Source organism: Lycium barbarum, chromosome 4 (assembly GCF_019175385.1).
Source record: "Lycium barbarum isolate Lr01 chromosome 4, ASM1917538v2, whole genome shotgun sequence".
In the NCBI taxonomy this organism is placed as follows: Eukaryota; Viridiplantae; Streptophyta; class Magnoliopsida; order Solanales; family Solanaceae; genus Lycium; species Lycium barbarum.
The window spans coordinates 11016623-11028987 of NC_083340.1; the positions used below are offsets into that span (position 1 = coordinate 11016623).

The 12365-nt window shown below is 32.5% G+C and overlaps 1 protein-coding gene across 1 annotated transcript; it reads right to left on the bottom strand.

The window, feature by feature from the left end:
- Positions 1–1278: 1278 nt before the first annotated feature.
- Positions 1279–6280, bottom strand: LOC132635192 (serine/threonine-protein kinase SAPK3-like). Its single transcript, XM_060351478.1, has 9 exons — positions 5825–6280; positions 5140–5214; positions 3538–3639; positions 3390–3443; positions 3208–3300; positions 3031–3123; positions 2488–2592; positions 2282–2380; positions 1279–1838 (listed from the first exon to the last, which is right to left on the bottom strand). The coding sequence occupies exons 1-9, from the start codon at positions 5945–5947 to the stop codon at positions 1563–1565; spliced, it is 1020 nt and encodes a 339-aa protein (XP_060207461.1). The 5' UTR covers positions 5948–6280; the 3' UTR covers positions 1279–1562.
- Positions 6281–12365: the final 6085 nt, after the last annotated feature.

The window sequence follows — 12365 nt, forward strand, 5'->3', positions numbered from 1 at the left end:
TGTCCATGTTTTCATTTGTGGTTTCTACTTTAGTGTTTGATGTTAAGTTAGGCTTATATTTATTAAAAAAGAAAGTTCAGTGTATAAAATATCTAATACAGGCAGTCTATCCTGAAATAAGTATCAGTGATTGATTTCACAGTTCGAATTCATGACTTATAAACATACATTATGAGCATCAATTAATTGAAGTTCATTCAATCGCATGGACATATTTTACTTGGTCAATGAAAATGGTATGGGGCAGATCACTCCTCTCTTTAGTTGACCTTGCTTTTTTATTATTTTCTGGGCCAAATGACTTCAAGACGTGGAAAGACTTGAAACTTTCAGCAAATGAATATAAAATAGTTACTCTCTGTTTGATTTTTCTTTTCCCTCTTAAGTTGACCATTAACATTCTTTCATCCCAGGAAGGAAAAAAAAAAGCGGACTTGAGTGGCAAAAGCCATAAATTTCACTAAGGGCACGCAAAATTTAATATATATGATTAGAAAGTAATATTTGACTTATATACAAAATATAGTTTTGTGACGGGGTTGTTCAACTGGCCATCCTTTGAGATGATTTTAGCCACTGGGACCGGCTCAATGAGCACCTTTAAGCAGGGGCGGATCTACGGGTCGGCAAAAAATTACAGTGTATATATAGGGTAAATTTTTTATATTTATGTGTATATATTAACTTTTGAACACCCTTGGTAAAAAATTACAGTGTATATTTAGCTTTTTTTTTTTTCGAACACCCTGAATGAAAACCCTTGATCTGCCACTGCCTTTAAGCCATGCTTTCTCGATCAACTATCCGACTTATTCAGAACAGCGGTAAACATAGACAAGAAAAAATGCAATACAAAAGCCCTTCGGCATATGTAGCTCCAGCTCTGATACACATCCCCATATTGAGAAGGGAATTTTGACAAACACTAATTGATGCCACACTGTTTCTTCCCAAAATGTCCTGGCAAGTACTGCTTATTCCCACTTCACTAAAACGTGTGCTGGGATGGTTATAATTTATAACCCCTCCACTCGTAAGCTAGAGGTTTTGGGTTCGATTCTTGAACAATAGAACGTTATAACAGAGAGAGTGTTATCCCCTTGGTGAACTTACCCAACATGAATCGGATTAGTCGTGACTAGAAAGCTACACATATGTTGGATGGTTAAAACAAAAAAGTAGAAGTCCTACCTCACTGGCAATAGCTAAGAATAGTCACTGATTTTCAGGAGGTGTCGAATGGAAGATCTCATTCTAGGAGAATATTTGAAACAAGAATTAAAACAGAAGCTAGACCAAATTCGATTCAACAGATTAAACGATGGTTAACACATCGAAAATATCATCAAGTTATAAAATAGAAAGAAAAAAATCTGTTTGCTGCAATATTACATCCATGTAACAAATTGAAATGCACACGTTATAACCCCTAAATAGTTCTGCGCATAACCATTGCATCAGCCAGCAGATAGCTACTCTTCTATACACCATAATAACAACTCAAAGAGTTACATACTAAACTTTTCTTTTATAACTCCAATAGATAATATCATCCTCATTCCTCAGACATAAACAACAAAGTCATTGCTGCTGTCGATCTCCGATTCGAGGTCTTCCTCTTCATCATCTTGTTCTGTTGTCCCGGCAGCATCTTTCCCTTCAGATTTTGACACTTCTCCAGGTATCTTAGCTTCTTGTATCATCTTCATTATTTCTTCCACACTTTGCTGTAATTGCTCTGAAGCTTCTTCGTATTTCGCATGCTGACCATCCATTAGCTCTTTTGGAAGATTCCTTAAGAACCACGGATGTTTCTTTATCTCAGGAATAGTGATTCTCTGTACAGCAAATTCGAACGTTCAGTTTAGATTAAGCTAACTATAACACATCGTGATACATGTTACATTAACGAACCATTATTGAGTCATGATTACACTAACTTCTTTTTTGGCTGAATAGATCAATAGTCCCTTAAATTTACTAGTAAATTTCATTTAGACACGAATTATGACTTGTTCCAATTGAGCATCTGAACACATGATAAAGTTTTCCTATTAGACACTTCCGGCTCAAGCTTTTGCACGTGTGCTCAAGCGCATATTAGGTAGATAAGTCAACTACTTGAAAGATGGTACCTCATTAATTATGTGTTCAGGTACTCAATAGAATAGGTCATAGATTGAGTGCCTAAATGAAATTTATTGGCAAGTTTAAGGGGTTGTCGATGTATTCCACCTTCTTTTTTCTTTTGATAAATGAGTTGAGTTGGGAAGAATGTTACCTTAGCAGGATTTGCAACAAAGATTCGCGAAAGGAGGTTCTTGCAATCTGCTGTGATTCGTACATAATCAGGTATGGAGTATTGGGCACTCATTATTCTCTTAAAACAAATAAAAGATTCTTTAGCCGATAATTGAGAACAATGGTTCCAAAATTTTAACACAGTCGTACTAGTTCAAACATCAAATGAAAGTATACGCGACTCACCCCAATGGTTTTCCTGAAGTTTTTTGGATCTTCAGGATCCTCAAAAGGATATGCTCCTACTAGCATCACATACAGTGTCACCCCGCATGACCATACGTCTGCGATCTGAAAATGCATAATGATAACATGAGCAGAATATTCAAGTGAAACTAAAAAGAATACAATCATGTAACCAGGCATTCAGATACTCTAAAGGCCATATGAGAATTAAAGTATTTCACAAAGGAACTGCAAATTAGTACCTCATCCAAATTCTTTAACTTTTTGTGCATAATGTAGAGTATTCTCTATAAGCCGATATCTATTATATGGCAAAAGTACAGTCTATGCGGCTATGCCAGACAAACAAAGGCCCCTTGCAACATGGCTGAAGGGGAAAATAATAAGGTAGAATTAATAGGCCAATTTTATAATTGTGATCATGGCTGAGGGTTTGTTCAGCTTGTCTGAGAGGAAGGAACGTGAAAAGGAAAAATAATCAGTGAAACAGAACTAAGAGATTTTTTTTAAAGTAATGGATAATGGTCTAAGAAGAGAGCTTGCCTTCCCATCATATTCCTTCCGTGAAAGGACCTCGGGGGCAATGTAAGCAGGCGTTCCTACTGTCGACTTTGGTTGTGAATGCAACAACCCAGACTGCACGATAGTATACATAACTACATTAAATGCCATGCAAAGTGTAATTCAACCAAGCTTCTCTGCTAATAAACAAGAACAAACCTTGGAATAACCAAAATCGCATATTTTTAGACGTGGTGAAGGACTTCCATCAAGAAGAGTGTTTTCCAGTTTCAAATCCCTGTGACAAATTTCCTACAGGAAAATAGAGGCAACAACTTGAGAACAGAAACTCGTTAGAAAGATGATTATTGTACAAAACGTCGACGTATTTTCAAATTTACCATGGTATGACAGTAGCTGACTCCAGATAGTAGCTGTTGAAAGAAGAAGCGAGCCTGTTCATTGGCACAAAAATGAAGATGATAAGTACACCATCTCATTCTCATCGAGCTTAGGAATAATACAAGAAATTGCAGATATCTGTATAACCTCATCTTCACTAAATCTGCCAGCACTGCAAATTCTAGCAAAAAGTTCTCCACCTGCTGCATACTCCATAACAATTGCCAAATGCGATGGAGTAACCAAGACCTACAAAAAAGGGGCATCGCCATGTTAACTGTGAATGTGTAATTGTCCGTTGAGTACATTGCCATTCAATATATATATGCCAAGTAGTTTAACGGAAAAGTATCAACAGCAAAATGAAAATATTAGAACAGTGCGGTACTTAACACGGAACCAAGATTAATGCCTAACTCGTGCTAACATCTATCCAAATACTAACTCAACAGCCAAGAAGGTAACTAACTGCTAAAAGATAATTGGCTTATACTTTATGATAAAAGAAAGGAACCATAGATGGGTAAGATGCAGGGGAAAGAAAGTTACAAATGACACTAAATAGGACTTAGGATAAGAAAAAAATAACAACGAGCAATAACGGATCAACGTTTATGCTTTATGTACCATATCAGATGATAATATTGTGACAATAAATCTTATAGACATACTCAACAAAATGGAATGACTAAAATTGAGACGTCTAGATTGGCTTTAGACCTGCAGAAGATTCAGCGCGATCCTATTAGAGATTAGTCATTTAACGTAAGAAATAATTTTGCATGAACACTTAGACAACATGACTTATTAGATCGAATGTACTTATTCGATCTAATAGTATGATTTTGTCATATCCAGACTAATACCAACCCAAGCCCTTTCATGCATAAAGTGTCACCAATTAACCAACCAACAAAACCACTTGTTACAAATAAGATCTTGTTGTTGCATTGAAAGAGATAAATCATGTTGACTAATCTGGCTTTGAGGCAGGTCAGAATGATGGTGTTATATGGAGTATAATAACTTATCAAGTTAAATGGGAGTAGTAGATTGCAGTCTCCGGTCTAAAAGCATCACTTAACAACAATAGATAGTGTGCACAAGAAATGAAGAAAACAATCAATCCATTGCCAACTACATAAAAAATTGGGCCAACCAAAGATATCTAACTAAAGATTAAGCCCCGTGAAGTTGTGGTTAGCATTCCACAAAATTCATCATTAAAAGTCAATATTACAGTTTCACAAGAGGGGCTTATGTAATTGGAGTACCGATGCATAGACTGGAAAAGGACCTGTAAATTGTGTGCTGAATTTTTAAGTTTAGAACTAAAGGGATTACATAATACACACTCCTGCTGATTTATTCAATATGAGCTCCTGCTTACATTTATAGAATTATTGAATTACATTTCTGTTTCCACTTTTTTTGCGAAGCCATCTCAACACTGCAAGGAAATACTCAGTATACACAGCTGAAAAGACAGAGCTATCATAATTTATCTCTATTTTCACGATATTGTGGAGCCATCTTAATACGTCTATTATATCTATCCAGGTGCGAAAGGCATGATGATTGCTATGATCTCTATACTGGGAAGGCTAAGCTCTACCGAAATCTTTTGTTTCAGGAATTCAACAGGGAAAACAATGTTGTTTTAGACAACATAACAGATTCTTTGAGCTGAAAACATTGGAAAGATATGCATTTCTAAGGTATACAAATAGGTATAAAAGAAGTATTTACCTCTTTAAACCTGATAATGTTTGGATGTCTCAGCGATCTATGATTTATAATTTCTCTCTGCACATTCTCATCAATCTGCGACAAGAATAAAGTAACTGCTACATCAAGCTAACAGAATGGAAGGAGGAAACCATTGCTACCATACTGTAATAATAACTGTTACATCAAAGCATCTTGACTCAACTTAGTAACTGAGGAGAAAAATGTACTTAAAAAGCTTCTGCAATGGGCCAAAATTGCTCCTTTTTACTTGCCTTATAGTTGAATCAGTAACAACATAATGTCTACTGCAATTCAAACTAGAACACCTAATTCAGTTTTTTTTATTTTAAAAAAAAAAAAAAACTTTTTTTCAAGATTTAGCTCAATTAAAAACTTTTTGCAAACACTCAAAGTTCCAAAACCTCAAATAAATGTAATTTTTTGTTTTTGTTTTTTGGGGGCTGAAGGTTAACTAGAATAAACAACTGGCATGAAAAATCTTCCCAAAACTAAAATCAAGCTCAAAGTTGTGGCAATGGAAGATCAAAGTGACACAATTATAGTAGAACCTAAACGAGTTCACTACAAAAAGCAACCAAATAAGCAAATCCAGCACAATACAGAACCTAACAAAGTGAAAAACAGTGACAGCACCTACAAACAAAAATACAAAAGTAAACTTTTCTGACAAAAGAAGTCTCACCTTTTTCCCTCTTTCTATATATTTGACAGCAAAAAGCTCCTTTGTCTTCTTGTCCTTCACTAACCTTGCCACCCCAAAATTCCCGGCACCGAGTTCCTTCAATAGCTCATATTTTTCCTCCATTCTATATAGTTCACTCCAATAAAAAAACTACACACTCACACAAGCTTTCAAATCTCAAACTCAAAACAACAAAAATACCCAAATCAAGAAAGACAAAAAGACTCAACCTTAAATAATCAAAAGTACAGTTTCCTGACTAATTCTTGTTTTTCACAATTCTCAGTAGTACTGCTATTTATAAATGAAGACAAAATGCATAAATCAATTAAAGTATGTAATGAATGAAAAAAGAATCTAACGCACAATTGGTTAAACTAAACGACACGTATGTTATTTATTTAATATTGAGGGGTTGGCTTCAAAGTTCAATAAGTGTTGAAGTGACTGATTATCTGACACTTGCTCATGGCTGAGGTCCATGTACTTATTTAAGCTTGTAAAATGGGGCATAGGATAAACTTTTCAACTTAATTAAATAAACGTGCGGCAAGAGTGGGGTCCATGTTAGTGACTTGGGGTAGTTGTAAGTAGCATTTAAGAATATATTATCCAATCATAAGTCACCCCTAAATTAAGGCAGAAATGGCAACCTCTAAAATTAGGTTTGCCGACCTTCATAAGAAATGTTTCATTTGCCATTTTGGTTTGATTTTTTAAATACTCCATCCGTCCACATTACTTGATCATTATTAAAAAAAATTATCCCAAATTATTTATTTATTTATAAAATTAAGATAAAATTAATTAATTCTTTCTCATCTTATCTTTAGTACTAAATGTTCTTGAAAATAATCAATATTGATTAGAATGTATTTATTGGAGAAAGATGGGATAAAGTAGTAAAATACATTTTTTATTTATGATTTCTGAAGGGGCGTGCAAAAGGAAAAGTAGTCGAGTAATATGAGACGAAGGAAGTAATTCATTTCGATTTATGTGAACTTATTTATTTTTTAGTCTGTGTAAAAAAAATGACTCATTTTGATATTTAGAAACAACTTACCTTTATACAATGATTTATAGTCGCATAAAATATATGTGACTCATTTAACACCACAAATTTAAAAGTCACTCTGTTTTTTCTTAAAATTCATGTCCAATTAAATGGGTTCACATGAATTGAAACAGAATGAATAATTTATTCTTTATGGGTGCCATAATTTTCACCAAATGGAATTAAAGTACTTAAGAGAATTCGACAATAGTATATATCAATTATCAATATAAAATAGTTACCTATCTACGCAAGTAATATATATATATATATATATATAGCTGGGATAGATGAGAAGAAATTACATAGTGTTATTGTATCAGCTAAAATTTGAATTGAGATCTCATAGTTCTCAACCCACACTTTTGGGTGCTAATTCTTTACAAATGTTATTTAGTTATATCAAATCAACACGTGAGATGTGTAAATAAAACATAGATATCTTGCGGGCAGAGGTGGATTCAGAATTAAAAATATATAGGTTTCTAGCTTGACCTCAAATTAATAGTATTGTAATAATTGGGTTCGCGCCCAAATATTTTTAGTTATTTAATAATTTCTTAATAAATGTATTATTAAACTTGGTGTGTCTTGTGGGGTCATTTTCCTTTATTCATAAAATGGACATACGAGATTGTCTTGTGGTTAGGAGTGTAAGAAGAAAATCAACCAACCGCACCAAATCGAGAAAAAAGTTAGACTGGTGGTTTGGTGTTGAAAAAAAAAATTGACCATAATTAGCTTGGTTTGATTTTAGCTAAAAAAAAAAAAGTCAAATCAAACCCAACACTATATGTATTCAATTTTTAAAATATTTTATACATAAAAAAATTATTTGTAATGTAATAAATATTTCTTAAATTTTTTCATAGTTTTTTGTCTTTTATCATATTATTTCAAGCTTGAACTTAGAATTTTGAATGTCAATAAGTTTTATATCGCATGGATGTTATTAACTCAAATAAAGTCCAAACCAAAACCAACTTAACACTAATTCTAATACTAAGAATGACAATAATATTAGATATCTATTCTTTAGTTTTTGCATAATTAGTTTAGAGAGTGAAAATACATAACTTAAGTTTTTTCTTTGTTATGTAATTAATACTTATTAGCCGTACTTATTTTAGCAGGACTTAGTATTTTTAAATTATGTCCTTTTCTTTATGGCTTATTAATTAGCAATATTTATTCTAACGGATTTTATTATCTTTTTTGTTGAATACAATGTCATCACCCGTCTCGCATTTTGTGTTATTTTCTTAAGAACCGCTTTAATTATATAGTTGTATCTTACTAGAACTAAAGAAATATTTGAAATAAAAATTATATATTTTGTGTGAAGACTTTTCCGGGAAAAAACCCGAGGTTGAAAAAGTCGAATTTTATTGGTTTGGTTTGATTTATAAATTTAAAAACCCGACGCAATTAATTTGATTTGGTATATTGTAAAATCTGAACCAACTCGATCCATGTACACCCCTACTTGTGGTAAGTAATTAATGGAAATTGGTGCGTATTTCTTTGGTACTTCTTCTATAATTAATTAATAATTCTGCATATGCTAAAAATATATCACTTATAATATAATATGTGATGGAAAGTGGAAGTTATAAAATAGGCTAAATAAGTTTTACTGTTGGAAACATTTGGATTGGTTGCTTTCATTATGTTTAATTTGATGATGCTACTTCTTTTATGTCCAAATTACATGTACACATAAACACCCTCCCTCTCCACTTCTTGATCTTATAATTAATCCTGAAAAGATCTTCCTTTCATTATTATGATGCCTCCATTTGCATTTTCTTTATTTTATTTTTAAGATTTTATTACTTTTTAAGGGAGAGTGGGACAAGGGACAAGGGACAAGGAAGAGAGAATATTACATAATGATATTCGATCCTGTATTATATTACATACATATACTATATCTCTTGTGATGTAATCCGATTGCCTATTCACTCATTATTTTTCACCGACCAAACTTGTATATGAATCTAGTTTTAGGTACATGAGTGACTCTTAACTATGTATGTTAACAGGTTTTTAGGATTCGCCCGAGGCTCGTCCTTAGGCGAGGCACTTAAAAACATCTTGAGGCTCAGGTGTGGGTTTTGTTTTGGGAGGCTTACACCTCAAGCGTTCGCTTGTGCATTCTAAACATGTTTATCGTTTAACAATCAGGGCTCGCCCATCAAATCTTACCCAAATTATGTGTTATTATTTTTTTAATTAACATTGTTGATCCTCAAAACATCGATTTGTTCTTTAAAGATTCGGATGAATCGATATCGGTCAATGGTGCGAAAACACTTTCTGGTGTCGAATTTCAAAAACCAAATTATTTAAAAAGGGTCAGAAAAGTTCCATCAAGAACTCAAATAACAAGCTATAGCATTGTATTTTTACTCATTGAGGACATTTGTGATTGTGAATATGATCTGAACATTTCATCTCGAAATAGATAACCGAAGTGTGTATCTTCATTTGCTATTGGTCTACTTGTCTTAATTAGTTCTAGCCTTTTAGGTCTCTCATAGTTTTCAAACTTTTATTATATTAGGATTTGAAAGTAATTTATACTTTTTCATAAAGGAGTAATTTTTAAAACTATATTATAGAGAAAATATATTGATTTTTTGTCTTTTAAATTAGGGGTAGGGGAATGAGAAATGGAAAAAGAATTACAAGGTGGTGAATCGAACTCTTACCAATAAGGTGAAAGCTCAGGTAGCCAATCAAATGAGCTATTAAGATTTTCCAATTGAATTTATTATTTACGTTTAGTAAGGTAAAATGTGTAGTTTGATAACAATTTTTTAAAGCAATCACGATTTTCTAATTGTAGTTGATTTTCATCTCATAATAACTCTAACACTATTGCATTGTAAAAGATATTTTATTTTCTATGAATTTCTTAAACTAATTTTAATTTTCTCAAACTTTTAAAGCACCTTTTCTATTTTCTATGTCATTATGCTATTTTATTAATTTGTATTAAAATTTTAAACATTAATGGGGCTTACATCCTATGTCTCAAGGAATACGTCTCATCATGTATTAAGCGCAACACCCCATCTCATTGCCCCGCCTTTTAAAGCCCTGAATGTCATCACAAACATTCAAATATCTTGCATAAATACAATTCTAAGTTTTTCTTTTAATTTAAAAAAAAAAAAAAAAAAACGAATACCTTCTTTTCAGGCTATACCATCAAGGATTATTTGTCGAAGTCTCTCGTACCATAAGTGTTGGTACAATTTCGCTCTACCATTTTCCCTCTTCCTTTTTACTCTAACCCCCTATAAGTAATAAATTTTTCTTTTTTAGTACTAAAAGTTTCTTTTAAGTAAAATTTTCACAAATAGCTGCCTTTTAGCTGCTTCTAACAAGTTATAACTACAAGTTCATTATTTACAATTCATAGCTGGTTTTTCCTATATTTAGGTCCTGGACGTGTTGCATAAATATAGCCAAAATATAGACAAAATACACGGAACTGTTGAGCAAATAATGCCTCTATTTAAGGAAAAAAAATCTTTTTCAAACTAAACAGAAATCTGTTTTTAATGTTCCATAAATCACGCAAATCTCATTCTCTTTCATATCTAATCACATATCTCATTCAACATCTAATCATTCACATAAAATTTGAATTCAAAAACTCTCTTCATATTTTTTCCCAAAATATAACTAAAAAAATCTCTTTTAATGTTCCATAAATCATGCAAAGCTTGATTTGTTCATCAACTGAATTACACGTTTCACCGTGTAATTGCAACTTTTTTATTTGTTATATTTTTCTGAACTTTTTAGTTGTTTTTCATATATATTTTGGCTATATTTTTAATTGTATTTTGATTATTATGTTCAATATTACTTATTCTGGTTTCTGTTGACTATATTTAAGATATATTTTTCATATATTTTGACTATATTTAGAAAAATTTCAGAAAAAAAAAGTTGCAGTGAAAACGTTGCTATATCAATTATGAACTCAATTATGACTATATTTTGGCTATATTTTTTAATTATATTTTGATTAATATGTTCAATATTACTTATTCTGGTTTCTATTGACTATATTTCAGATATATTTTTCATATATTTTTCAAATTTTCAGAAAAATTAAAAAGTTGCAGTGAAAACGTGGTTACCTCAATTATGAACTCAACTTGAATTCGATATTTCAACAGATGAATTCAAATATATATTCATCGTTTAAAACACAAAAATAATAGAGAATCTTACATGTTTTAGGAAATAGAGTTGAATTTTGGGGGTAAAAGGTTGAAATTAATGAGCAGTTAATACAGAGTAAAAAAAGGAAGTGAAAGAAATCAGAAACTGATTTGAAAAGCACGAAATTACGGGAGATGGGGAGTTCGAAACGTGTATATTTAGGAAAAGGGGGGAGAGAGAAAGTGTGCAGCTAAAAAATAGGAGTGTAGGGAGTAGTAAGTTAATTGGTAGAAAAGTGGGTAGCTATAAGTTGTAAAAATATAATATTATAGCTACTAAACTTAATTATTACAGAGTATAGTTATGTTTCATAAATATGTAACATAGTAAGTCATGCCAAGTAAAAGTTACTTCTTTTAGACTGTGAGCAAATTTCAAACTGGGCTCATTGAGTATAATACAGGGCCTTCGCAAGGTAAGAAGGCCCAGTAAAAACGATGAGTATTGCTAAGCCCATGGACCAAAATGAGGTATTACTAAGATAATTCACTAACCAAACCGACAAAGTTAGGGTAATGACCCACGAGAAAAAATCATTTTTTTGTGCAGAATATCCTTCAAAGGCACTGCTATTTAATTTTTGAATCCTTCGCCTAAAAACTCATAGGTTTCGGATTTGAATCCCCGCTCAGTCAAATATAAAAAAAATTGCAAGCCTATTAGAGCAAAATTAGGCCTATTCGGGCAAAGTTAGCCTTAAGGCAAATTACTGCCTGAATAGGCCTAATTTTGCTACAAAGCTCTGCCCTGAGATTTTTTTTTTTTTGACTGAGTTGAAGTACGAACCCAGAACCTCGGAGTATTAGGCAAAGGAAAAAAAATTAAAGACCAACAATTTGAGGGGCAAAACAAAAAACAAAAAAAAAAAGACCAGTGCCTTTGAAGGCCAATCGTGCAAATGACCTTGAAAAAAATCATTTTTTTTTGCGCGAATTGCCCTTCTTTTAGGTTGGTCTTTAAATTTTGTCCCTCAAATTGGTAGTATTTAAGTTTTCCCTTCGCTTGAAAAGGTGGCCAAAAATACTGAGATTCTGGGTTCGAACCCCCGCTCAGGATTAAAAATAAAAATAATTTTGCAAGGCAAGACTTTGAGAAAAGTCTGCCTTATGCGGCATAGGTTGCCTTAAGGCATAACTAAAGTTCTACCGAATCCGGCAGAGGTTGCCTTATAAGATAGACTTTTAGTGATGCCTTAAGACAACCTCTGCAAGAGTATGCCACATAAGGCATACTTTTGCA

Excerpts from the sequence above, each read along its gene's own strand:
- LOC132635192 (XM_060351478.1), bottom strand. The coding sequence starts at position 5,947 with ATGGAGGAAAAATATGAGCTATTGAAGGAACTCGGTGCCGGGAATTTT. Across the intron at positions 5,215-5,824 it reads ATATAGAAAGAGGGAAAAAG|ATTGATGAGAATGTGCAGAG; the intron begins GTGAGACTTCTT and ends TTCTTGTCGCAG. Across the intron at positions 2,593-3,030 it reads GGAAGGAATATGATGGGAAG|ATCGCAGACGTATGGTCATG; the intron begins GCAAGCTCTCTT and ends ATGCATTTTCAG.